Raw genomic sequence first — 27711 nt, 5'->3', positions numbered from 1 at the left:
GGCCGTCCTCCCTCCGTGGCTCTCCCACGCCCAGACCTGCGCAGAGCCGTGAGTCGGGCGCTCCTCACTTAGGCTGTGCAACCACCGCAGGATGCGTGCAGGGGTTGTGTGTCTGCGTGGGTGTGTTCTGAGTATGCGTGTGTGTGTGTGTGTTTGAGTGGCATGTCTGGGTGTGTGAGTGCGAGAGTGAATCTGGCCCGTCGAGAGGCTGAGCGGGGAGGGCCGCACGCCGAGGCTTGGCCGGGAGGGGGCTGCTGCATCGCCTGAGCCGTCCCCAGGATCCGCTCTCTCTCATCCTCTCCTAATCCCTGTGCAAACTTAAGACGAGGCAGGCTGAGACCTTCTATTACTGCCAAAAGCCATCCAGAAGCCATTCAAACACTCTGTATCGGTCCTTCTGGGAGACGTGTACAAGCCTGGAAGCCACGTGGCAGCGGCAGGCCTTCTGGTGTCCTCTGCGGGGCAGCACGCGGCTTCTCGACAAACGGGGCGCTCTCTGCGGAGCCCCTGGGTACCAGGGCGGGCAGGGCGCGGCGGCAGCGCGCGGGCCCGGCGGGCGGGCACAGCCTGTCACAGGCCAGCTCCTGCGCTGCTCGCTTCCTTGTGTTCTTTCACGCTCTCAGCAGAGGAGCGCTGTAAGGTCAGAATGATCATTTTCCTTTGAAGGAAGCAAGCGGGGGAAGCAGAGCGGCCGCCCAGCTGCCTGCGCGGGCGGGAGCTCAGGTCGCTGGCTGCAATCTCGAACGCGGAGAACTCTGCTGGCCTCGCGTATCAGCCTTCTCTTGTCTCTGTCTATGGCTACCCTTTGATCAGACTTGCGGGCACTAGGTTCTGCTAAGACGTTCCGGGGATCTGATTGTATCTTGGCCCGGTGCCCAGGAAAACACCTCCTCCATCTCCCTTGCCCTCTGGAGCTTGGTTTGTCACACGCCAGCGTGACTTAGCAAAATTCTCTGATTGCGGAAAGGGGAGAGGATATTCTGAAGATGGCTGAGTTCTCAGAATTCTTGCCATTTGCAGCAAAATGTGGCATAATTTCACATTTCATTTATCTGGCTGTGGTCACAAACGTGCTGCCCTGTGACACGGTGACTCAACTGTCCAGCTTCTGGTAACACAATGTCGTGAACTGTAGGTGGGAGGAGAGCCCCTGCCCCGTCTGTTTTTTTAATCAAGAGCCTTAGGGTCATTGATTTCACTGTCACCCTGATTATTTCTGGGTTTTCAGGGAAGGGGGTGTATTCTCTGTTGCTCTCTGTCACCCTGTGGTTGGCAGTAGGGACAGTCCTGCTTCAGGAAGGACAGGAAGAGACAGGGCAGGGTCAGAGAATAATTTAGGGGGACCATTGAGGAATGTCTGGGAGGACACGTTTGCATCGTCCTGTGTGCTGTTTCTTTTTACTGATTACACTGCCCCACAGAAACAGTTACACTTGGAGTTATAGCTCATGCCTGTGTTACCTGCACATGGTTCAGGGTTACTGTTCTGTCACCAAAACCTGGTCTGTCAGATTCACCCTACCCAGGGTGCAATTGTGGTATCAAAGTGACTAATGATAAACTAAAGGCTTGTAGTGATCCTCCTGTCTCAGCCTCCCTAGCACTGGGCCCAGTTTTGTTGGCTGGCACGACGTGCCTGGGGTTCTGGGGCTAGCACCCAGGATGGAACCGCAGTCTTTGAGCTTGACAGGCAGGCACTTAGACTGCTGAGCTATCTCCTAGTTCCCCCCTCCCCACACTATTTTTGCCTACCTGCAGTTGAACCCAGGACACTGAGATACAATCTCAGCCTGCTTGTATTTTTTATTTTGAAACCAGTTCTTTTTTTTTTTTTTTTCAGAACCAGGGATTGAACTTAGGCCCTTGTGCTTGCTGTGCAAGCACTTATTCTAATGAGCCATCTCTCCAGCGCCTTGAAACTAGTTCTTTCTAAGCCACTAACCTGAGCAGTTGGGACTTGAACTTGTCATCCTCCTGCTTTAGTCTCCCAAGTGCTGGGATTCCAGGAATATGCCATTACACCTGGCTTCACTCCACACTCGTAGAAGAGGACTGTCACTTACCCGTTTTAGCCCCATGTTAGCCTCACTGAGGAGCAGAGAAGCTCAGCCTCTGGCCCATGTTTATGGGGTGAGGCTGAGGTGCTTGCTCTTCCCAGCCGCTGGGAGCTCCCTGGTCTGCGTGCCTCCCAGTGTGTGTCGAGGCCCCCGGGACGGTGTTAGCAGATGGGTGTGGAGAGCTGACCCAAGGGTGTAGCTTTAGTAATGGGACTAGCACGCTCCTAAGAAGTGAGTCAGGGTCTTGCTGAGTTGTTCATATTGGGCTTGAACTGTGAGCTTCCTCCTGCCTCAGCCTCCCAAGGGCTGGCCTTATTGGCATGGTTATCCTGTCCAGCTGGGAAGTGAATCTTTAAAGAACAAAACAACAGTAGCCAGAGAGGAGTGGGCTGTGATCACTGGGTTCTGCTACAGGAGCCCCAGCCATGCATATGGGGTGTTCTCATGGCAGAGAGGCCTGGTCGTGTGTGTATGCGGGGCTCCCACAGGAGGTAAGCTAGGAATATGGTCTACCTCTGCCCTAGAGCACCCTCTCCCTCCTCAGAACACATAGACTACAACTTTTGAGAAATGTATCTCATTTACTATATTGGGGAGAGTAGGGGTGGGAGTGTGGGGGTAGCTTAGGGCAGGACAGAGGGCGAAGTTAGAATCTGCTAGGCCTGGGTTCAAATCCTGACTTTGCCACTTAGTTGATGAATAAAGCTAGAGTAGGTTTAATTAGCACTGGAAAAGCTTCCCACTTTTCCAGGGGAGGTGAGAAAGGGTCAGGCAAGTCCTGGGTAGGAGCTGGGGGAGGTACAGAGGCAGGGGTCTAGAGCCTTGGAGAATGGGCAGGGAAGACAGCCTAGCCGGGGCCTGCTGCAGGAGGGCTCATGAGAGCCACTGAGGACCAGGCCAGCACTGGGAACAGACAGGATGAGCTGCATGGGCAGCGGCACCCACACGCCCGCCAGCTCTGGTGCAAGGGTTACCTGGCAGTTTGAATCCGCCCTTTTTATTCCTGGATAAGGAAGGACGGCCAGGTGCACAAAGCCCTCAGCGCTTCCAGCCTTCTGCTCACTTCCTGCAAACAGCTCCAGGAACCTGTGCCTCGGCGGGAGCCATGGCAGGCGACGCAGTGCTGCTAGCTGTGGTCTCCGTCCTCTCTGCGTGTCAGCAAGGTAAGCACACACAGTGTGTGTGTGTGTGTGTGTGTGAGAGAGAGAGAGAGAGACAGACAGACAGACAGACAGAGACAGAGACAGACAGACAGAGACAGACAGAGACAGAAACAGACAGAGACAGAGAGACAGAGACAGAGAGGCGAGCTGGGAGCTCTGTTCTTTGTCCGGGTTTCTCCTCGCCCTTGCCAGGGTCACCCAATGGCCTCTCCTGGACAGTCAGACCTCAGGAGCATTCCAGAGGTTAGTGTTCCCCACAGGGATGTCACTGAGGGTCCTCAGACTTGGTGACATCCACTGAGATGGCCCACAGCCGGCTCCTGGGAGCACTTGCCAGGGGAAGCTGCTTGGGGAGCAGGGTGTGAGCGTCACACGTGAGTGTTCAGAGCCCAAGCAGGGGCTCTTGGAACGTGATCTTTTAATTAATGTGTTTCCTTACATGAACTGCCTGTGGCAGGCCTGATCACGTTAAAACAAGTCTCTAGCAGGAACAGAGCTTTGGATGAAGCAATTAATTCTAATATTGAAAACACCTCCGCCTCAAGTGTCTTGCTTGCATGATTAAACAGAGGACTTCTTCCCCATGTTTGCCAGATTCAGGGCGTCACCCACTGAGCCTGGAGGGGAAGGGGTGCGCCAGGCCCCTTGTGGAACCCAGATCCGCCCTTGGGTCACTCTCCCAGTGTGCATGTGCCCGGAAGCAGGCCCAGCGGTGCCCCAAGCAGTGCCCTGCTTGGGTCCTAGGCCACGCTGCAGCCAGAGTGTGGCAGCACGGGTCCAAGTCCGCGCCTCCCGCACTCAGCGTCTTGTCCTGCCTTCTGTTTTGCGAGTGTGTGCCATCCTGTGGGTTGATGTGATACTTCTTGTAAAGGAATACATCCACACCAGTAAATGCCCTGGAGCCCACATGCATCTCATCCCGAGCTGGAGGACGCCTGGGGGCTAAGGGGCTCAGGGGCTCAGGGGCCCCCTTCCCTGGGGCTCCTGCTTGCTGATGGGTGTGGGGGAGAAAGGTGTCAAGGGGGCTGGGGGTTTGGCAAGAAGAGGGTGGTAGGAGTGGGAAGAGAAAGGGGACCCGGGCTGACATGACTCATGGTGGTTGGGATAGTTAATGGTAGCACCGAGAGCCAGCGCTTTGCCACTTTCTCTGGAGCAGGATACAGACACCTGGGGTTGGAAGACAGACTCCTTCTTATCTACGGCCTGGTGCAGGCAGGAGGGCATTGTGCCCACAGGATGCAGGGTGAGAGCTGCGGGATGGAGGCACAGCTGCCCAGAAGAAGCAGCTGCGGCCAGGCAGGCAGGCAGGCTGGGCGGGCGGGAGGGCATCATAGGCACTGGGCCCCCTAGAGAAAGCAGGGAAGAGGAGGGACAGGTAGACCTAAAGGGGACAGTTCTCAAGTGGCTTGGAGAGGAAATAAAATGCAAGCTTTACATAAACACAGGTGCAATAGCTTATCTACCTTCAGTGCTGGAAGTGGAGTGGCCCTTACAGCCCTCCCTGCTTTGGGGTAGTGGGCACTGCAGTCCTTTCCAGGTGGGGGACCAGCGCCCCTGGCACCTTCCTACTGGCACGCACAGTTCACAGCCTGGAGAGAGACAGCATGGCTCCGTCCTAAAGCTCCAGGCGACTCCTGTGCCGCTGCTGACTCATCCACCTGGGGGGGGGGAGGGGCCTGGCGGTGGCAGGTCAGGGTGGGCGGGGCGAAGCCCAGTGTCTGAATGGTTGGCATTCTTGGTTCTAGCTGCAGGCAGCCCGGAAGGGTTGCAGCCCACATTTCTAGGTCCTCCTGATGCTCTGCTGTGGTGCAGGGAGAGGGCGGTTGCGTGCGTAGGTGCTCAGCAGGAGGGCAGAGACGTTGGCCAGTAGCGTCTTGATAGCAGAGAGGGGCAGTGGAGAAGGCAGCGTGTGCCTGGGAGCTCTTGCTAAGCCAGGTCAGCACAGGCACGCTATGGAGGCAGAGCATTTTCTTGTGGTGTACATTTTCTTGTGGTCCCATGCTGGAGACAGGACCTGGGGCCTCCAGCACACTAGGCAAGTGCTCAGCCGCTGGGCTCTGTCCATCTGCTTTTGTAGAATTTTAAGAGGAAACTTATGTTTTGGTTTTTGACATTGGGCTTCCCTAAGTTGCATAGGCTGGGCGTGAACTTGCTGTCCTCCTGCCTCAGCTGCCCAGAGTGCAGAGAAGAAACTGTTCTGAAGACATTAGCAAGTAGGAAATAGATATGAGGCACCAACATGAGATAGAAAATAATGTTGGAGAGAGTTGAAAAAGATGAGAAACTGGGAGAAATAATAGACCCCAGGAGATAATTATGGTGTGAAAAATAGGTAAAGACAGGAAGTTAAAATAATGGCAGATTGAGAAACTGCCCAAGAAGGACACATAGATGGAAAGTGCAGGAGGTCCTCAGATGGAATTACAAGATGTAGGTGACCCCAGGCACTGGCAGCTGATAATCTGACACAATGTCTGCATAGCAAGCAAAGGAGAAGAAGTCATACCATTTAGTAACAGGGAAGCGGAGTCAGGAGAGAGCTGCTCTCTCCAAAGCTTTTCCTGTTTCCTTCCCTCCCAGCCTCTCCTTCTTACTCTTTTTTTCTTTTTGGCAGGACTGGGGATTGAACTCAGGCCCTTGTGCTTGCTAGGGAAGCCCTTATTCCACTGAGCCGTCTCCCCGGCCCCTCCTTCTTACTCTTAATAACCACTCATCGCTTTGTTCATTTACATTTTTGAGATCTTATGACTTTACACAATAGTGGTGTTTTTATCCTTGGTTTCATTTTCAGGGGCTGGTTTCATTTTCATAATCTTTCTGGGATTCGTTAATATTGTTTTGCATATCAGTAGTTCTGGTCCTGTTGCATGAAAATGTCAGTTTTATCCATATATTTACTGATGGATAGGAAATCAGCCAGTGTTTTCCAGGAAAATACAAGCAGTAGGATATGCGCACACAGACACACACACACACACGCACACACAAACTGCTCATGTGATGGGGGTGGGTAAGTCCTGAATCTGCAGGACAGGCTGGTCAGCCAGAAAGTGTGGCAAAAATTAATGTTGCATTCCAATCCATAGTTGAAGGCAGGTAGAAGCAGGATTCTTTCCTTTTGGGGGAATTTTAGTCTTGTCTCTTAAAATCTTCAACTGATGGGATGAGGCACACCTGCATTATGGAGGGTGATCTACTTATTTAAAAATTAATCTAAAAAACACCTCTGGGGGCTGGTGAGATGGCTCAGTGGTCTAAAGCACCTACTTAGAACAAGCTAAGCTAAGCAAAAGCACAGGGACTACGGTTCAATCCCTAGCACCACATGCCAGCCAGCCCCGCCCCCTGGTGAGCTGAACTGGCCACACACACAGAAAATAAATAAATAAATAAATAACTAAAGAAATTATATTAAAAACAACAACAACAAAAAAAAACACCTCAGCAGCAACACCTAGATTGGTGTTTGACTGGACAGCACCATAGTCCAGCCAAATTGAAGGAAATTTTTTTTTTTTTGGTGGAACTGGGGATTGAACTCAGGCCCTTGTGCTTGCCAGGGAAGCGCTTATTCTATTGAGCCATCTCCCCAGTCCCTATTCCAGCCAAATTGAGACATCAAATTAACCATCATGAAGTTGTTTCTAGTTTTGGGCTACTGTGGGTACAGGTCTTTCCTTTCCTTTTTTTTCTTTCGAGATAGGGTCTTGCTATGCAGTTTAGGGCTGGCCTTCAACTCTGTAGCTTAGGCTGGTCTTGAGCTCTCAGCAACCCTCCTGCCTCAGCCTCCCCGAGTGCTGGGATTACAGATGTGCACCACCATGCCAGGGCCAAACCTTTCTACAGACATGTCATTTCATTGCTCTCAGGTAAACATTTATGGGCAGAGTGATGGAGTCATATGGTTGATGTGTGTATAATTAAAGAAATCCCTGTCACTCTGTTTTTCAAAGCAGTTGTGCCATTTTCCATTGCTCTCAGCCTTGCCCTCAGGTTCTAGTCACTCACATCCTCGCTGGACAATCTGCATCTTGCTCATGACTAATGCCACGCCCCATTTTTACCACAGCATTCCCTTTCCTTGCAGGTTACTTTGCTTGGCAAGTGGGAAGGGCAAGATTAAAATGCAAAGTGATGCCCCCAGCGGTCACCGGTTCTCTGGATTTTGAGAGAGTGTTTCGAGCACAGTAAGTAGTGAGCTTCCCGCCCTATGGACCTGCACCTGCTGCAGATGCACAATTTCTAACTCTGATGGAGAGAAGAGCACTGGGAAGGCCCTAAGTCCATGGCCATACCAGCCCTAAATAAACGCTTCCCAGCCGAGACCTGCCCATAGCCCGCGAAGCTGGAGGCACCCAGTGTGTGGAGTCGCTACTCAGCTTGACCTCAGGTTCAGCAGGGATATTTACCGAGAAGGCTGAGATCTCGGCAGAAACCTCTCCATCTCTCAAGCAGGGCAGCTTGGTCCACGTGACCCATCCAGCCCTATGAACATGCAGCAGACACAGAATCATTTCTGTCTTTGTTTCTCCTTCTTACTTCAATATGCCCCTGCCCATTTCTCTACAAAGCATTTGCCAAAATTGGAAACAAGGATGAGTGAGAAATCTGTCCAGGTCTCAAGGTCCGAAGTATTTGGATCGCCTGGAGCTCCTCACTTTTCTAGACCCACAGAGAAGCTTCTGCCATCAACACCATGGTCGTCTGCTGCAAGGGGCTAGGGCTCCTTATATATTTGGTCCCCAAAATGAAGTACTTTTAAAAAAACATTGAATGTGCCACTGTTCGTGCTTTGCTGGGTACTTTTGTTATTGTTTTGAGATTTTTCTCTTTCCGTCCGTGCATGAGGCTGGCCTGTAGTTTATCTCTTTGATCCAGTCCTGTCCCATGTGGTATCAAGATGTTGCTAAGGTCAACCGAGGTGGAAGAGTCATCCTGTATGTTTTCGCAGATAATTTTGCTTAGGTTGAAAGAGTGTGTTGCTTCAAATTTGTGTACAACTTGGCTTCAAATTATCTGGATCTGATGTTTTTCTTGTAGGAAAAATTTGGGCTATGAGAGATTCTTTTTTTCCTTAAGGATTATTGGACAACTTTTTTCTTTCTGTGTTTGGTACAGGGTCTAAAGGGTCTACAGGGCCTACAGGGCCTACAGGGTCTCACTGCATAGATGGGATTAGTAGTGATCCACCTGTGTTCAGCCTCCCAACGAGCTAGGATTATAGGCACACGCCACCATGCCCAGTCTCAATCACTGTCCCAGCACGCCCCAGGGGCAGGGCTGGCACGGCACACTGGGGATCGAACCCTGGCCACTGCATCTGCCTAAGCAGTGGACATTTTTTTTTTTAACCTCTTGAGTTTAGTTTTGGCACGTCATGGCTTTAGGGTGACACCATATCTCTTGCTCATTCACTGATGCCAAGGAGGATTTGGGAAACTTTTCCCTGGGCTTGGGCATGTTGAATAAATTCTGCTGGTAGTTCACAAGGCAATTTTAAAAGGTGTGGAGATTGGATTTTAAATAATGTTGAGCCATATGATGAGAAGTCTTTCAATTGTCATTGAATCCTTACGGTCTTCAAGTTTCTTCTTATCATCTGTTTGACCTTTGTCTCTTATTTTTTTCATTAAGTGAAAGTACCCATTAAGGGCTAGCCTGATAGCTCAGCAGACTAAAGCAGCTGCTGATAAGAGCAAGGTTAAATGAGGAGGCCACTGCAGTGGTCCGAGTGACAGACGTGGTGGCTGGAACCTCCACGGAGGAGGTGATGGTGGTGGTCAGATTTGGGTGAATTTGGAGGGTAGAACCAAAAGAATTTTGAATGTAGAGTGTAACGAGAGTCAAGAGCGGCCTAAGCAGGGAAATGCCAATGCAGTAGGAGAGGAGTTGTTCTTTGGGGGATCAGCCGGTTTAGTTTAACATGTCCGTGACATGACTTATGCTACAGCCAGGGTGCTCAGTTGCTTTTCTCATTGCTGGAACAAAACACCTGACACCCACAGCTTCAAGGAGGAAAGGTTTAATCTCAGCTCACCGTATGTAGAGGTCAGTATGTGCTGGGCTGGCTGAAAGGCAAGTGCCATGGCAGAGGGGCACTGAGAGGAGGAACAGTCCATGGCAGGGTAGCAGGAGCAGCGGGGCAGCAAAGCGGCAGTAGCTTGCCTTTCCCTTTTGTACCTTCCGGGCTTCAACTCTATTGGTTAGTGCCACCCACACCCAGGGTGAGACAAAGAGAGAGAGAGAAAGACAGACACAGAAAGAGGCAGAGAGAGACTGAGAGAAAAAGAAGGGGGGGAGAGAGAGAAAGAGAGCGAGAGCTGCTGGATATAGAAATCTGCATTTCAGGAGTGAGCTCTGAGGTGCAGATATAAAGCTATCTTCACCAGGAATGTGTTCTAAACCAGGAGACTTGATGACACCGTTAGAGTGTGCTGGGTGAAAGTAAAGGAGAAAGAGGACCAAGGCCTGGAGTCTCGGGTGTTGGGAATTCAGGCTGACGACAAGGGCAGTGAGCTCAGGGAGCTGAGCAAAGGAGAATTTAGAGCCTCTGCTCACATGTCACGTAGTCCTTGCCTTGTTCTCTGTGCCGTGAAAACACACCCTGGAGGGCGAGCTGGAAGCCCCATGTGCGTGGCTGCCGTTACTGAGTGGGCAGCCTCACAGAGGGTGAGTGAACACCTGCACCTCTACTGTTCCCAGACTCCCCCAGAGAGTCTCTGACTCAGTTTCTCCAGATCCTGTGATGGGGAAGTGGTCCTTGTATAATCTTTCAGCCAATTCCTCTACACCATCCTCTGGCCTGCCAGGCATCAGGGACCCCAGTTCCTGGCCCCTTCGGGCTCTGGGGCACATCTGATCTGAGACCTCACTGGCTCTTTCGCCTGCTGGCATTTAGCCGGCAGCTTCCTGCCTTCGCCTGCTCAGCTCCTTCCCTTCTGTGCCTGACCACCCTCAGAACCCTGCAACATCTCTCTTCCCTTCTCCTGTGCTAGGTGGCGGGTGTCTATTTTTAAAAATTCTTTTACCAGTACTATAGGGAGGCTTCAGGAGCAAAAAAGAAATACACAGGTCAATCTGCCATGTTTAGGAAGAGGACCCTGGAATAGGTTCTCAGTGATCCTCGGACACTTATTTCTCCACTGAACAGAGAGCTCGTGTTCAGGGTTTTCAGCACCAACAACATCCAACTAGAATTTGGGAGCCCGTTTCTGAGGGGTTTATCACTAACTTTTTTTTTTTTTAAACATTTTTAAAAAAAAATTATTTATTTGTGTGTGTGTGTGTGTGGCCAGCTCAGCCCACCAGGGGGTGGGGCTGGCTGGCATGTGGTGCTGGGGGATTGAACCCTGGTCCCTGTGCTTTGCTAAGCTTGTTCTTAGTAGGTGCTTTAGACCACTGAGCCATCTCACCAGCCCCTCACTAACTCTTTATTTAGAAAGTGATGTTTTTTTCTTCACTTGTGGTAGTGATGTAAAATTTTTTCCTAATTTAAGTTTATTTATTTATTTAGGCGAAACCAGGGACTGAACTCAGGCCCTTGTGCTTGCCAGGGAAGTGCTTATTCCACTCAACCATCTCCCTGGCACCCCCCCCTTTGTCTTTCATGATCTAAGAACTTCTGGTTGGGAAAGCTAGGCTTCCAGCAGGCTAATCGCTGGGCCACTTCTTGGTTCTATTTTTGTTCTCATACTTTCCACAAATTTGACTTTCTTTCCAGTTATTGCTCTTTCCCGCCTCTGCTATATCTGGACTCCTCTTGCCTTAGAAATAAAACTGGGTACCGTTTCCAAGTATTTTTCTTAAGTTTCTATTTATAAAATAAGTATACAAACCCAATTCTTTGACCACAAGTTAAGACAAAAACAATTCCCTTTATTTTGTTTGATTAATTATGGCAGCACAGAGAGGTGTTGAGAAAAAGAATAATATCCCTAAATATCAGGGTGGGAGTCATGAAATGTAGCTTCTTATTGGGTATCCTCAGGACTAGCCAGGTTCTTGCCTTAGATTAGGAGAAATCTGGCCACATCTGGTCCTAGTCATTGCTAGGCAGCCATGTTGACCTCCTCTGAAGTGAGTGAGGCTGTGACCCCTCGACCAGCTAGTTCTTTCCAGAGTCCCTTTGGTGGTTTCTCCCTACCTTGAGTCAGCCTCTTAGGTTCTGCAAACCCATGAAGAAGGAATGTGCTTTCTTTTGTGGTTCTCTTGGGCTGAACCATTGCGTTCCTTCAGCTTCTACGGAAGATCTAGTGACCATGGCTTTCACAGAAATGATGCTTTTCTCTGCCCTTTCTCTGGTTGCTTCTGCTCTCACAATGACCAGTGAGTCAAAGTTATGACCTGGACTGTCTCTCAGGATAACTTGACATCTCATTGTTGGTCATTTTGAGGGGGTTCTGAGCACTGCTAAATGCTTGCCCCATGTGTGAGGGTCACCTCATGTTCTGTATTTGTTTGCCAAGCGGAGAAATTGTGGAGTCTACACTGTAATTCCTGCCCCCCACATTCAGGAAGAGGCCTCCGAGATCACCATCTCTGCAACTTTGCACCCCTTTGCCAAATTGCATTTCAAAATGTCCCGAGGATAGCAACTTTCACTTCCCCAAGAACAGCTCCTTTATGTTTTGCTAAACTTAGAAGGCTCCTTCTTGTCTAAGGCAGGCACCTTGATTCCTTCAGATTAAAGGCTTTTTCTAAAACCTAAAAGTAGATCCAAGTAATAAATTGATCTTGTTGCAATTTAAATACATTTCCTCTGATTTTCTCTTCCCTGGAAGGGATGATTAGCTGCTGACCGCGCTACGCTCACACGCTTCAGGCCACTCTAAGCACCTTTCATCTTCTCTGTTCTGAGACTGGGTAGTGCTAATTCTTCAGTTTTCCCCAACCAGTTTTAGATATTTCAGTTGCTCCCTTTAGACTAAAATTTTAATATTACTTACAAACCTGGAGCCTAGAAATATATGTAGTGTAGCAGCAGTGGTTTCATGGGTGCTTGGTAAGCGAGAAGGTTCTCTCCCGTTGGTCTTGGGAGTTCACTCTGCTTAATTCCGAGCACCTCAGGGCCTGCCCCAAGTCAACTTGTCACAAAGCACAAGAAACCCCACCACTGGAATCTAGGTCCTCTGGAGACAGAAGCCTCTCCTTCCTCTTTAGCAGTTTTGTGTTTTTTCCATTTTTTTTTGTTATTTTATTTTAATTTACTTTTTTCCCCATAATTTCATTGATAAACAAATAGCAATGAGACAGTTTCAAATCAAATTGGTAGGACAGTTTCAATAATTAACACATTGCATACATTCTTCCTAGTGGTTAATTGCTGTACAAGATGTGGACATGATATCCTATTTACAAATACCATTAGAACAAATCGCTCTATTCATTAAGAGACTGTAACTGTATATCTATCCTAACCACTTTGAATACACAGATACAAAATGGACATTCATCTGTATCCCCTTTTCTTGTTAAGTTCTATTATTTGAATATTATAGGTGTGTAAACTCAGTAAAATATACTAAAAGAGTCCAGTAGCCCATAATAGTATTGGTCTTCCACTTCACTGGCAATGTCAGAAATTGTTGACCTGATAGCTTAACAATTGTTGACCTGATAGCTCAAATTGTTCCCCTATAGCTCAACACAACAGCATGGCTTTACTTCTTATATTTTCATTTTTATACTTTTCTTCTGGGTGGTTAAGACCAAGGTAAAGCAGGACCTATGCAACAAGAGTTGTAGCTTTTGGGTCAGATAAGGTCAGTGAAATCCCCTCAGGATTTATCCTGACATCTTGTACCTCAGACTGTAGAACCTTTGTCAGTGTCAGCCATCATGTGGATGAGTCACGACCATTGCTTGGCCAATGTGCTTTCTGTGAAAGCCTGAGAGAATGTTTTCTCTCCAAGTGACTCTCCTTAGGCACACTCTACATCATCGATCACTTTCCTCTTTGGCCCCATAATCTCCTTGATCAGAAAATTTGGGACACTACTGAGTTACATGACGTTATAGTACAAGTTCTCATATGTCCTGAGTGTTAATTGACCTCAGAAGGCTAGGGCCAAAATGTTGGCTTTCCTTGCAGCCCTCCTTTTTCTCTAATTTTGGTCTGCAAACTTAGGTTGTTAATCATCCAGAATAATTTTTTCCATTTTAATGTTGGATAATTTGAATTCTGATCCTGAAATTTTAGAAATTACAAAAGGAGGCCTTAATGCACATCTGAAAACTGTGGGAAAATGGAAAATCTGCCAAGATAGTGACTTTTCTGCAACTTTAGGATCACAGTGGCATGCATGGGTCACTAACTTTTATAGTACATGTAAAAAAGAGACTGAGAAACAGAGAGATAGAGATGGAGGGGGGCAGGGCAGACAGAGAGCAGAGACATCCTTGTTCTTCTATGCGTGTAGCCATCTTGGACACTAGCTGAAGGCACTCAATGCCCTTATGCACAGAGCTAGGAAAGGGTGATCTCTGCGATGACAAAGTGCCTTTGAATGGCGAGTTCCTCCCACTTCAGCACCCTCCACAAACACCTGAGTGCGCCTCTCACAGGCTGGCTGCTTCCCCAGCAGGAAGTGAGACTAGCAAGTGTCACCTCCTCCTGTGTCTGTCCTGCATCCCCAGCCACACCAGTGCAGGTGGTGGTGAGACTTACAGCCTCCTGCCACCAGAGGCCACCTCCGTGCTTTGTCCCCACATGAGGCTGCTAACAAGGAACAGTTAGACAGGTATCAGTCCTTATAAAAAGACGACCTCTAGTGGCCTCAGTCTCATCCTCGGCCCTTTTCTGAGCACTTTCACCTGTTGCTGTGACCTCCCTAGGAGTCCTAATCTGAAGGACATCCTGGGGACCAGGCTGAGCTGGGTCACCTATAAAGGGTGCTGGTAGCCATCGGCATGTGTAGCTGCTTCCGGGTGAGCCAACTAAGCAAGAGGTGGAAGAAAGAGGGCAGAGAAGAAAAGAAACTTGGAGGAGGGCAGCTTCTCTAGAAACTGCCTTTTAAAATTGCCTGTTCTTGCTGTGCCCTCCTCCCCCATGCACCGAGATGGAATTGAGACTGGGCAGCGGTGCGAGCATGTAGTCTCAGCGCTTGGGAGGCTGTAAACAGGCGGATCACTAAGAGTCTGATCTAGTAGTGAGACCCTGAACACCCTGTAGAGGCTTCCCTAAAGTACAACCCCCCCAAAACAAACCAACCCCCCAAATTGCCTGTTTTATCTTTATTTATTTATTTATTTATTTTTTGCAGAACCGGGGATTGAACTCAGGACCTTGCATTTGCCAGGCAAGCACTTATTCTACTGAGCTATCTCCCCGGCCCCTTATCTTTATTTTTAAGAGGACTCCATATGATGAACTTGGTATTAGGAATGTTCTAGGGCTGGCCAGCTTTTCCTTCTGAAGAATGAGTATTTTTCCATGTTGTATACCTGCTAGAAATCTACCAAGTAGAAGAAATAGTCAGCAATTTAATGCTGGAGCTTTCCCTGACTCCAAAGGGTTATATAAGTAGCCCACTGAGTTGGAATAAAGGAACCCAAATGTTGTTTAGTCTTAAAATTGAAGGATGACCTTCAAGTTTCATTGCATGTTTTATAATGCATGCATCATTCTTTCCCAGGCTATGTCCCAGATTCCCGATGTTTCAGCACAAGGGAAGCTCTGGTCTGGCTCTTGGGTGGTCCTCGGTGGGAGTCTGGGGGGTGACTGTCCACAGATCCCAGAGGCCCAGCTCCTTCTGAAGGACCTCAGGGTCCCACTCACCTCAGGGTCTCCTCTATTCAACCAGTGGGTGCAGAAAGGGAATTTGGCACGATAGCCCTTAACTATGTGGCCTAGAAGTAGTGTTTGATTTCCTTTTTTTAATGTATTTGGTTTAGGGTCTTACTACATACATAGCTTGGACTCATAGTGATCCTCTTGTTTTTAGCTTCCCTAGTGCTGGGATTACAGGTGTGCACCACCACGCCCAGTCTTGGAGGCTGGCTCAGTGCGCCTGGGGGCGGGGCCAGCGTGGCATGTGGTGCTGGGGATTGAACCCCTGTCCCTGCACTTGCCTAAGAAGGTGCTTAGTCGCTGAGCTAGCTTGCCGGTCTTTCATTTCCTTTGATCCCCCACCACCTTCTCTGTTTTGGTGATTCTAGGGAATTGAACCCAGGGCCTTGGCGCTGAGCTATGACTCCAGCCCTTTTATTTTGTTTTTTATGTTGAGACAATGTCTGACAAGTTGCTAAGTTGGCCAGACTGAACTAGAACTTGTGATGCTACTGCCCCAGGGTTCCGAGTGCTGGCATTACAGGCATGCACCTGCATGTCCAGCTATTTTCCTTCACTTTCTGTTGGCCAGAGTCGTTCCACCCATGTCTGAGGAGCTGGGGAGTGTAGGTCCCATCAGCTCACCATCTTGGCCACAGGAGGACTCTGTGTGTGTGTGTGTGTGTGTGTGTATCTTTATGACGCTGTGTAACTGTGAGGCCTATTAGTCAGAAACCTTGGAGACAGTAGGAGCTGCCAAGCCGCAACTTGATACTGGAGTTTTCTTCCCACAGGGATGTTAATTTTTAGTTCTTAATGACAGAGGCAAGGCCCAAATGGCCCTTAGCTGGGGACTCCCTCCCAGACCCGGGAGAATCAGTGTGGCCACATATCCTGACCTCCAGGGCTATGCTGGGCTGGGCAGGGAGGGGCACCAGCAGTGCTTCCAGCTGCTCAGTGCCCCAGTTTCCCCCAGATTCTCCCTCAGGGTGGCAACTCTTTCTGTTGTTTTCTGAGACCTTTCCAGTTTTAGTACTTAAATCCCCCATCCCTAAAAACCGCTTAGTCCCAGACAAATAGGACCATTTACCTGGAATTGTCCTCATTGTAAAACTTAGAGACTTATGGTCCCAAATCCTGCTCAGTCCCTTCCCAACCAGGACACTGCCTCGCCCTCCCATCCTTCCTGTGAGGTCCACGGCCACATCAGCTTAGGATGGAGAAGCTTCTGGTGGTCTTTCTATGGGGGCTAAAATGTCAAGAAAGGGCTGTTGGTGGCATTGCCCTTGACCTCGTGTGTGGCTTGTGGAGTTGGTGTTTGCAGCTGTGAAGGGTTTGGGGCCATGTCTCACTATTTTGCTGGTGCAGCCTACCAAGAGGCCAGAAGACAGAACTTACACTGACTACGAATTTGTTAATGAATGCATGAAAGGCATTTGTAAAATGTATGAAGAACATCTGAAGAAAATGAACTTCAACAGTCCCTCTATCACATACGATATCAGTCAGTTGTTTGATTTTATTGATGATCTGGCAGACCTCAGTTGGCTTGTTTACCGGGCTGATACCCAGACATACCAGCCTTATAACAAAGACTGGATCAAAGAGAAGATCTGTGTGCTCCTTCATCAGCAGGCGCAACAGGCTGGCAAAAAACTGAGTTGGAAACAGCAGGGGCTGGGGGCGGGCTCGGAGCGCAGGCATGTGCAGCGTGCTGCGGTGGGGTGCTGTCCTGCGAGCCTCTTGCCATTCTGTTACACTCTCGCCAGGATTGAATGCACTAAATGAAATGTGAGGTGTGAGGATCTTCTCAATCCGAAACCCCCATTGAGCCCTTTTTCTTTCTTGTCTTTTTTTTTTTTTTTTTTTCTCTGAGTGCCTTCAGGGCAGGTTTGGCTGCCTTGAGTTGTGGGGATCAAACCACAGCAACCTGAGCCTGACTGGTTTATTGAAGCAGCCACTTAAAGAACTGAGCTAAGGGGCAGGCTCCCTCTTGTCTTTTTTTTTTTTTTTTACTTAAACATTTTTATGATTCAGATGGAAGTTGTTCCTTGCCGGTGTTGGTTCCAGTCCTTCACTGAGGTCCTTCAGATTGTTCCTATCTGCTTTATAACATTCACTGTACTAATCTTTTAAGATGGGGTAGGGGATGATGACAAAGTTTAGCTATGTCCTCGAGAAAAGTCTTAGTAAAAAAATAAATGTTCTTTGGTTAAAAAAGTAAATAAAATGTCAAGAGAGCTCAGGACTACTGTGAGCAGGGTGTGCGTCGACCTGGCACCCCAGTGTGCATATGTCCGGCAGTGGAAGCCTGCCCCCTGGTGGCTGTAATCGGCTGCACCCTCCGTTCCCACATGAGGGCAGTTGACAGCTGCTGCTGTCCATATGGGAGATTTTCTGTAGGAGCCCTGTCCCGGGAGTGTGAATCTGCCTCCACGACTAGGAGGCGGCCGTAGATACTTTTTGTGCTGGGTTCGTGTCCATTGCATTGCAATTTGCTGCAGGTAAGGCTGTCAAGGAATTGTTGAAATTTGGTCCCCTTGGTTGAGCATGTGTGCTGACAGCTCACTGAGGTACAGATACTGTGGGGTGCACTACCCTTGTCATGGAGGCCTGGAGGGCTTCTCCTTTGTCATAAACAAATGTCACTGTGGGTAGAAGGGCTTGACTTTGTGGTGGAGGAGGAGAAGGGACCGTGGGCTCTTGCCAACAGGCGGCAGAAAGGGCTGTCAGCAAACAGGAGGATGTCGGCTGTGGGCAGAGAGACTGTTTCAGCCTCTGCAGGCTGGTAGTGAGAAATGGAAAGCTGTATTTCAGAGGGACTGAGGCTTGGGGCAGGTCCGTGAAGAAGGGCCCCAGGGAAGGTACAATAAGCATAGCTGGGAAGGAGGTCAAGGTGTGTCTAGTGCCGTGGGGAAGAACAGAGGGAGAGGTGATGGGAAGGGTGCTAAACTGCCCCGGCTTTCCAGGCTTTGCCCATTCTTGAGAGCAAATGGAGATATAGGCACATCTGGGCCTAGGGGCACTGGCTTCCCACTGCCCTCTGTCCCCCGGGTGGCTCTCAGCACTTCTACCCCCAACTTGCTAAGGTCAGGGGCTATTCTAGGGACACAGCCAGACTGCAAGCAATTGTGTGTGTGTGAGGGTTCACTGCACCCCTGACCTGCTCAGGGGCCTCAGGTTCCAGTGTGTCTTTCACTGCTGAGTGGCAGGGAGCTGAGGGGTGAGGCTCCCCAGTTCTCCTCTTGTCCTCCATAGCCTGGTGCCCCTCAAGTTGGAGGTCTTCTCACAGGGCTTCTTTCAGGCAAGGGACAGGAAAGCAATCTGCATGTCAGCATCTCGGATGGAAGCCCAAAGAGCTCACCGGCCCAAAGGCTCTGTGCTGTCTGGACCTGGCCAGGGGCTCATCTGTCGTATTACCCCTGCCCCAGGGCTATGCAAGACCATGGTTCACTGTAAAGGACGTCTCTGAGGAGGATAAAATGGGGTGCTTTTTTTAGGTTTTGGAACTTAAAAAAATATTTTTTTGTTAGTACATATGTGTCACACAGCATTCCTCATAGGGAATTTGTGCCTACTCAACAGTACACCTTAATTCTTTTTTTTTTTCCTGTTCCCAGCCCCTCCCTTTATCTCTTGTCCTCCTCATGTAAAAAAGCTTTGTCTCCCTTTTTCCTTCCACTTTCCCTCCTTCCCTTCCCCATCCTGCTCACTAGTTTCCCTGCCCAAGTGAACATGTAAAGAGGGGTACCTCTGAAGATGCCCACAAATGTCATCACAGCTCATTTTGAATTAAAATATATTGGGGGCAAACCTGAATCCTTACACTTGGAGTAATTTAGGTACATCACAAAGCCTGATGAATGATGGGGCAATTTGCCCCAAAGGGTCATGTGAAGCTCCGCTGTGTGTGGAAAGATTAGTGTGTTCCTTTACTGTTCTCAGTCTTACCCTTCACCTGTGCAATTTTTAGTTTCTCTCTCTGTCTCTGTCTCTGTCTGTCACTCTGTCTCTCTGTTTCTGTCTCTGTCTCTCTCTGCCTGCCTGTCTCTCTCTCTCTCTCTCTCTCTCTCTCTCTCTCTCTCTCTCTCTCAGTCAGGATTGAGCCCAGGGTCTTTGCACTGAGTTACATCCCCAGCCCCTTTAAATTTTTTTTCAATTTTTAAAATTTCGAGGCTGGGTCTGCTGCTGCTAAATTGGCAGGCTGGGCATCTTAGTTACTTTCTTGTCTCTGAGACATAATACCCAGCTCCCAAAGTTCAGAGGATGGAAGGCTCATTGTGGCTCACAGTTGACACTTGATCTTAGCCAAAAGGCCAAGAAGTAGTGGCTCCCAGTTTTTAGAAGTTTCAGTCCATAGTCGGCTGGCTCTAAGGCAAGGTGGCCTGGCAGAGGGGAATGGCTGAGGGTATGGCAGATGGCAGGCAGGCAGGCAGGTAGGTAGGCAGGGAGAGAGAGAGAGAGAGAGAGAGAGAGAGAGAGAGAGAGAGAGAGAGAGAGAGAACCAGAGGAGGGAAAAAGACCGTCCCAGGCCATGGCCCAACTGCCCACTTCCCACTTCCGCCAACCAGGCTTCACCTGCCTGCATCACGTTTAGCTGCAAACTCACCAGTGGACCAGCCAGTGAAAAATACAGTCGCCTCCCATGCACTCGTGGTGCATGAGGCTTTGGGGGGACATCTAGATAGAAACCACAGTGCAGGGCTTATTCCTCTCTCTTGAATCATGGGAAATATTTCTATGGATCTAGCCAAGGAAAAGAAAGTATCGGCGAGCTGTTCATTGTTTTAGGGAGCAGTTATCCTGGGTGCACACATTGGTGAGGTGTCTTTCCACTTAACCTATTGCAGCCACTTATAAGCCTAAAAAGATGTTAAGGAAAAAGCCATCAAAAGCAAAGTCAGGGGCTAGTGAGATGGCTCAGTGGTCTAAAGCATCTACTTAGAACAAGCTAAGCTAAGCAAAGCAGAGACCACGGTTCAATCCCCCAGCACCACATGCCAGCCAGCCCCACCCCCTGGTGGGCTGAGCTGGCCACACACACATACACACACACACACACACACACACACACACACACACACACACACTAAAATAAATAATAAATAAAAAGCAAAGTCATAGGGCCAGCCAAATAACTCAGCAGATTAAAGCGCCTGCAAGCAGGTGCAGGGGCTGGGGGTTCGATCCCTGGCCCCACCCCTGGAGCACACTGAGCCAACAATTGAGACTGGGTGTGGTGGCGTGCACCTACAGTCCCAGCTCTTGGGAGGCTGTAAATAGGCAGATCACTACAAGTCCGAGTCCGATCTAGTAGTGAGACCCTGAACACCCTGCAGACCCTTCCCTAAAAAAAAGCAAAAAAAGCAAAGTCATGCCAAGGATGGGTGCCACTGAAAGAGCAATCTCAGGTACATTGCTGTGCTAGAAAGTGCTGGCTCTGGTTCCAGACAAGACCTTCCTTGGGTCATTAGCGACTTTTTGGGACTTGGAGACAATAGAAAGAAAAGGCAGGAGAATGCATTTCTGCATTCACAGCCTCCATTTCTGAGTTTCCAGGGAACTGCTGACCACCCTTCTGGCCCTCAGGGAGCTCCTTACAGAGCCTTCTCTCATTATAATCTTTTACTGTGCTTCAGTCTGGGCATTGGCCATGAAGATGGTGGAATGACTTGGGAGCTCTGTTGCCCCAGCTAGGCGTCTGCTGAAGAGTTTGAGCTAGCCTGGCCACAGTTTCCTGTGCAGCAATAGGAAGTGAGGAAAGGGCTGTGCTTTGTAGTTGTGCTTTCTTTTTTCATTAAGGAAAAGAAAAATCATTCCTGGTGACCTGGGCTGAAAGACCTAGGTCTTCAGGAGCAACTCTTTCTGGGTCAGCTGCCAGGAGGAGCCAAGGTTTCCAGGTGGGAGGTCTTACCATTCAGTGGATGTGACTCTTCTACCAGCATCTATCCGGACCTCATCACCAACGCATTCACATTCTTTCTGGTCGTGAAAGAATTTGGCCGACCTGACTAAGCTGACTTGGGGGTGTTGTTCAGGAAGAAAGATGGATATAATTTCATCTTTTTTCCTCCTTGCTGGGTACAGGAATTAATTAGAGTTCCCAGAAAATTATTCCCCTTTTCTTGAAATCATAGGAAAGTTTCCACCCAAGTCCTCCGTGAACAGAGGCCATTGGACCGCACTAGTGCAGGATCGCAGAACCTGGGGATGGACAGTGCCTCCTTTGGGTTCTCTGCAAGGCATCAGTCAGCCTGGGCTGCAGGCCTCTGTTTCTTCATCCATAAGACAAGAATTATAGATGTTCATTTAGTCTCTTCAGAAAATTCTAAGGAATTATCTGAAGACCGCCTTTTAATGTTCTGAGTCACTCAAGTGGAAGGCAATGGCTATGAGGGAATTTTTTTTTTAATTTTTATTTATTTGTTTATTTATTTAATTTATTTTGTGTGTGTGGCCAGCTCAGCCCACCAGGGGGCGGGGCGGGCTGGCATGTGGTGCTGGGGGATTGAACCGCGGTCCCTGTGCTTTGCTTAGCTTAGCTTGTTCTAAGTAGGTGCTTTAGACCACTGAGCCGTCTCACCAGCCCCATGAGGGAATTTTTGAAAAGAAATATGCTTCACATGAATGGTGCCCTCCTGGGTTATTTAGTTAAGATGCAGAATGATCTGTAGGTCTAGGCCAACTGTCTTTCAGAAAAGAGCTGCTGTTCCTTTCCACCAGTGGCAACTCTTGTGCGGGACAATGATTCCTCCTGGCCCCCTCTGAGGTTTCGACAGTGTTTGAAGTCTACCCTAAATGACTCATTTTGATGGAATGATCATTTTCATCCCACATAACATGTTTATGCAATGTTTTATGGATGAACACCTCCAGATAAAAATCACTGCACTCGTGCGTAGTTCCTCATCAATTTACCCATGTCTTTTTTTTTCCCGGCAGACAAAACTGTGTGGAGTTTTACCCCATATTCTTGATCACGCTGTGGATGGCTGGATTATATTTCAACGAAGGTAAGCACTGAGTACACAGTTCCACTAGTGACTGTGGTGCTTAAAAAACAGTTAAGGAGCAGATAAATGACAGCACAGCTACTGGTCCTGGCACCTATTTTGAACAAAATGAACAAATGTCTTCATACATTTCTGTTACAGATATACCATCCTGGGCTTCACTGTGAATTGATTCAATAATAAAAAGCTTAGAATTATATGCTGGACACTTGATAGAAATTGCATGAACTTAGTATTCAAATATAATAATAATCTAATTCTAATTTAACTGAAGAAACAGAACACAAAATTAACAATACAACTTAATAATTATAGTTAATATTTGTTGAGCATTTACTATGTATCAGGTGCTGTTCTTAAGTTTTACATCTCATATGTAATATTTATAAAATTTAAACCCTTTATATGGAATGAAATCTATAATTAATTTGTACTTCACAAACAAAAACTCAGAGATAGAGGTTAAGTAATTTGTTCAACTTGACATTCACCAATGCAAGTAAAAGTTCCTTTCAAATACACACTGTGAGGGCTGGCCTGATAGCTCAGCGGACTAAAGAGCCTGTTTAGGCAGACGTGGGGGCCGGGGGTTCAATCCCCAGGTCTACCATGCTGGCCCTGCCCCTGGGGTGCGCTGAGATGGCAATTGAGACTGGGCGTGATGGCCCATGCCTGTAATTCTAGCACTTGGGAGGCTGTAAACAGGTGGATCACTATAAGTCCTGTCTATGTAGTGAGATCTTGAAGCCCCTGTACTAAATCCAAAAAGCAAATACAAATACACACTGTGGATATTTGTTCCCATGTGCCATTCCCAAGGGGTCTGCAAAGATATGGTGCCACTATCCAGAGCAATTCTACAATATCCCTTTTCACTGGTCTGAGGTGTCCTTGGTAATCTGAGGGCCTTATCCTCACTCTGCCTATTCACTTCACAGGGAGTCAGACTGGCATCAGCTGCCTTAGTTGGGAAAATTCAGTTCTCTTTGATTTCTGGTAACTTTCATGGCCTCATTTGGATCTGCACTTGATTGCTGAGATTTAAAATAAGCCAACATCCAGCTGCTGCTAAGGAAATATCATCAATCTCTTTCTTGTAATTTTTACTGCCACTTAAAGAATTTAAGATGAAATGACCTTTAGAGAAAGACCTTTTAACTTTATTTCAACTCACACTTTTGTTCCTTAATTCCATGGATGAAAGTGGCTGTTCTTTGTCACATAAGAGCATATTAACACTGAATAAGAAAAGTGCAGGGCCCGGGAGGTGGCTCAGTGGAATAAGCGCTTCCCTGGCAAGCGAAATAATGGCCTGAGTTCAATCCCCGGTTCCGCAAAAAAAAAAAAAAAAGAAAAGTGCATTATGATAGTGGAATCCCATCTCTGCCGTTTGGCCCTTTGGGTTTCCGCAGGACAGGCTAACCAGGAAAGGATTTCTTGGGTATCTTGTTGTAATTTTCCTTGTATTCTTTCTCTTGCAAAGCTAGTTGCCTGTTAGCTTCCTTTAGCATCCTCACTGGCTTTATGGGAGGAATTAAGTAGCTGAGGACAGTAATCCCCAAATCTGCGAGCATGCTCATAATTTCTGAACTTCCTCAGATGCTAGGTGGCTCTGCCACTTTAGTGCCCTCCAGGACCATGCCTATATTGGGCAGCTTTCTGTTACTGCGACAAATAGCTGAGAAAAACAACTTCAAGGGGGAAAGGTTTATGTTGGCTCATGGTTCAGTCCATGGTGAGCTGGGTCCATTGCCTTTAGGCCTGTGGTGAGGCAGGAACATCATGGTGGAGAGGGTGTGGCCAAGAACAGATGCTCACCTCATGGCAGCTGGTAAGCAGAGAGAGCTGCAGAGAGGAGAGCCCTCTGACAGCACAGTCCTGGTGACCTGCTTCTTTCAGCCCTTTCATGGCCCATTTGGCTGTCAACCAATAATGGGCCAATCCACGGGTGGTGCTAGCACCTTCACCTCTCGAGGCATCTCAGTCCAGTCACATTCACAGCTGAGATTAACATCATGGCCTCAAGAAGTCTTCCCTGAGCCTTCTCTAAAGCCTCCTTCAGCTGCCCTCTGCCTCACCCTCTTTATTTCCTTCATAGCCCTTTGAAGTCTAGAATTTTCTTCTCTTTTTTTCCCCCATTTTTACTGTCTCTGACAGTAGAACATATACTCTACAAAAGCAGGCGCTTATATATTTGCTGTTTTAACTCAATCTTTGTTTATTTATTTGTTTTTGGCAGTACTGGAGATCAAACTCGAGACCTTGTGCTTGCCAGGCAGGTGCTTGTGCTGCTGAGCTATCTCCCCAGGCCTAACTCAATCTTTATAGTAAAGATTGTTATATAGTACAAATTAAAAAATCTTTCTGGCCAAATAAAATAAATGAATTTAATTTTAATTGGCACATCATAGTCTCATACATAGAGTTTAAAGATTTATAAAGAGGCTGTGGTAGTTTGCATTTGTGAAGAGCTGAGGAAGAGGCTGATATTTTCACTGATAAGGATGGCAGAACATTATATTACAGCTTATACTTTTTTCTTTCTGAGGTGATATTTGCACACAGTAAGTCACAGATCACAAGTGTTTGAGAAGTTTTGGGAAGTATAGATACCTGCTGGTCTCTTGAGTTCAAGTCTTAGTAAGACGTAAAACATGGCTGCCCCTGGTGTTTCTTTCTGTCACTCCCAGTCATCCCATTCTTGCTTCCTTCCAGATTCAAATGCTGTTCTGAGTTTTGGTCACTTAGCTTTGCTTATTCTAGGACATCCCATAGGTGGAGCTGTACAGTGTACATCCAGGTGTAATGCTTCACTCACTCCGCCAAGTGTTACCGAGACTCAGTGTTGCTGTATCTGGTTCTTTTCATCGCTGACTAGCATTCCGCTGAATGCATCTGTCACAGCTTAGTTATTAATTCTCATGATAAGGCTTCTGGACCAAAAAATATTCCTCATATTTGGCTGACTGTGAATAAAGTTGTAATGAACACTTTTGTACTCAGGAGCTCTTTTTATGGACATGGTTTCATTTCTCTTGGGCAACTTCAGTAAGTCCCTGGTTTAAGAACAAGCTCTGTTCCAGGAGAATGGTTTGTAAGTCAGATTCATTTATAAGCTGACAAAGTGAACCTTATACTTTTGAAAGTTCACAACTGAAATATTTGTAAGTTGGGGATTTACTGACCAATAGGGATGGAATTGTTGAGTAAAATAAGATGGTTGGTTTGCAAGAAATTACCAGAATTTTTCTCAAAGTGGTGATTCTGTTTTGGTGGGTAAGCTTAGCTGTGCCAACTCGCTTGGCCTAGGAGACTAATAAGCATGCTTAGGGGCATGCCATGGAAGTCTGACCTGGATCCATCTTGGTTTCCGGGCCTCTTCCTGTCTGGCTCTGTTCCCCTGCTCTGCTTCCCAGCCACTCTGAGCAAGCCATCTGTGCCTCACCATGCTCTTATGCCTTGTCATTCCTGCCTTAGGGTGAATTTCCCAGGGACTGAATCCCCTGAAACCGTGAGGCTGAATTAAACCTCTTCTCAAGTTGCAAGTGTTGGGTTTGTGTCTCAGTTACATGAAAGCTGATTAATGCAACTATTTTACATTCCTACCAGTGACCTACGAGGATTTCAGTTGCTTTACTGCTGGTCTTTTAAAATTTTAGCTATTCTAGTGGGTATGTAGAGTATTAGTGTTTTTCCTTTTTCTTTTTGAGACGGGGTCTTGCTATGCAGCTCAGGCTGGCCTTGAGCTTACTTTGTAGCCCAGGCTGGTCTCAAACTCGCAAAAAGCCTCCTGTCTCAGCATCCTGAGTGCTGGGATTACAGGCACACACATTGTCTCAGTCACTCTTCTCTTGTTGCCGGGACAAATACCTGACACCCAAAATGAAGGAAGGAAACATTTATTTGGCTCACAATTTGTGGAGGTTTCAGGCCATACTCAGCTGGCTCCAAGGCAGACTGGCACATGGCACAGAACAGCCATTCATGGAGGTGGCAAACAGCAAGAGCAAAAGGAGTGGCAGCAGCCCTGGTAGCTAGCTAGCCTCTCTCCCCTCCTCACACTGTAATGCAGTGTGTCTGCCCCACGGCACTCACGCCCAAATCCCATCATTGGATCAGTAATCAGTCACAGACTCCAGAAGCTGCCCATGACTGCATGAGGGTTTGCGGGGACAACTAGACACAAACCACAACCACCACTATGCCTGGCTAGAGTAGTAGTTTTAAGTGACACTTTGCTAATGTTGAAACTCATGGAAACACTTTTTATGTGCTTATTGTCACATCCGTGCATTTTCTTTCTTCAGTGAGTTGTCTAGTCCAGTATTTTGTCCATATGAAAAACTAAGTTTTAAAAAATTGAGTTGTAAGCGTTCTCCATACATTTTGGATATTTATATATATATTTGTATTTAAGACAGGGTCTACAGGGTCTCACTACACAGATCTGACTCATAGTGATTCTCCTGTTTTCAGCCTCTGAAGCACTGGGATTACAGGTGCGTGCCACCATGCCCAGTCTCAATCACTGTCTCAGCGTACCCCAGTGGTGGGGCCGGTACGGTAGACCAGGGATCAAACCCTCAGTCCCTGTGTCTGCCTTAGTAGGCATTTTAATCTGCTGAGCTATCTGGCCATCTCTTGGGTACAAGTATCTTGTCAAATACATATTTTATAAATATTTTCTGCTTCTTAACACTGTATTTTGAAAGACTGCTCTCATATTCCATACTTTTTTCTTTTTCTTCCCATTCTGCAGTTTTGGCTACTTGTTTGGGTCTGGTGTACCTATATAGCCGCCAAAAGTACTTCTCGGGATATTCACAAGCTGCTGAAAAAAGGTAGGGGAAACCTAGTCATGGGATTTATGCAGGATGTGGCAGGGGAAGTCTGGTGTGGTTTCTGTTCCTCAGAAGTATTGAGAAAAGCAGTGAGGGCTGTGGCGGCAGTAGTGACCCACATTGCCTGAGGCCATGTCTTGCCAGGCCACATAATCATACATGAGATGGGGGAATCGTGGGCATAAGACTAAACTGTGCTGGGTGTGGTGGTAGATGCCTGTCATCCCAGCACTGTGGGAGGCTGTGGCAGAAGGACTGCGGGTTCAAGTCCAGTCTGAGCAACTTAGCCACTTAGCAAGACCCTGCCTCAAGAAATTAAAAAAGAACTGGGGAGGTAGCTCAGTGAGCAGGCCCTGGGTTCAGTCCAAACAAAACAACAGTAACAACCCAAAAACCTGCCCACTCAATCCCAGGAATAATTTTGCAGTGTCCCTAGAAAGTTAGCAGGAAAAGAATTTTGCTCAGCTGCGATAGTCCTCTGAAGGGTCAAAGAAGCCAGCTGACCTCTCCAGCTAGGCAACCCCTTTGATTTATGTGATGAACCCCAAATTTCAAATGGCAAAAGCATGGGCGTCCTGCTTTGTGTCAACTGTGCGAGGTCTCCCAGCTTCCTTATTATACACAGCCTGGGTCGTCACTCCTGTCCCTCATGTCTACCCCGCAGGTTGGGTGGTTTCCAGTTGAGCTTGTGCACTTTGGCCTTGTTGACAGGCCTCAGTGCCCTGGGGATCGCAAACAGCTTCCTGAGTGAATACCTGGGCCTCCATGTTGCCAAGAGACTGAAGCGATACTTCTAACTTTTCCCTTCACTGTCATGTGTGCCCACGCTATTTCCACTCTGAAGCTAACATCATGTTGCTTGTTAAATAA

The 27711-nt window shown here is 47.9% G+C and overlaps 1 protein-coding gene and 1 pseudogene across 1 annotated transcript; both read left to right on the top strand.

The window, feature by feature from the left end:
- Positions 1 to 587: 587 nt before the first annotated feature.
- On the top strand, positions 588 to 27711 carry Mgst2 (microsomal glutathione S-transferase 2). Its single transcript, XM_004643646.2, has 6 exons — positions 588 to 640; positions 3070 to 3220; positions 7308 to 7407; positions 21930 to 22000; positions 26760 to 26841; positions 27506 to 27711. The coding sequence occupies exons 2-6, from the start codon at positions 3163 to 3165 to the stop codon at positions 27636 to 27638; spliced, it is 444 nt and encodes a 147-aa protein (XP_004643703.1). The 5' UTR covers positions 588 to 640; positions 3070 to 3162; the 3' UTR covers positions 27639 to 27711.
- Positions 11539 to 21002, top strand: LOC105743866 (annotated as a pseudogene).

The sequence above is a fragment of the Octodon degus genome, unplaced genomic scaffold (genome assembly GCF_000260255.1).
Source record: "Octodon degus isolate 3935 unplaced genomic scaffold, OctDeg1.0 scaffold00180, whole genome shotgun sequence".
Classification (NCBI taxonomy): Eukaryota; Metazoa; Chordata; class Mammalia; order Rodentia; family Octodontidae; genus Octodon; species Octodon degus.
The sequence above is the reverse complement of the archived record's forward strand: the minus strand, read 5'-3'. Positions and strand labels throughout refer to the sequence as shown.

What these genes read in the sequence shown, in the direction of transcription:
- Mgst2 (XM_004643646.2), top strand. Translation starts at nt 3,163, where the DNA reads ATGGCAGGCGACGCAGTGCTGCTAGCTGTGGTCTCCGTCCTCTCTGCG. An exon ending in TGGATTATATTTCAACGAAG is followed by an intron (nt 22,001 to 26,759) that starts GTAAGCACTGAG and finishes CCCATTCTGCAG; the next exon opens with TTTTGGCTACTTGTTTGGGT. An exon ending in TCACAAGCTGCTGAAAAAAG is followed by an intron (nt 26,842 to 27,505) that starts GTAGGGGAAACC and finishes TCTACCCCGCAG; the next exon opens with GTTGGGTGGTTTCCAGTTGA.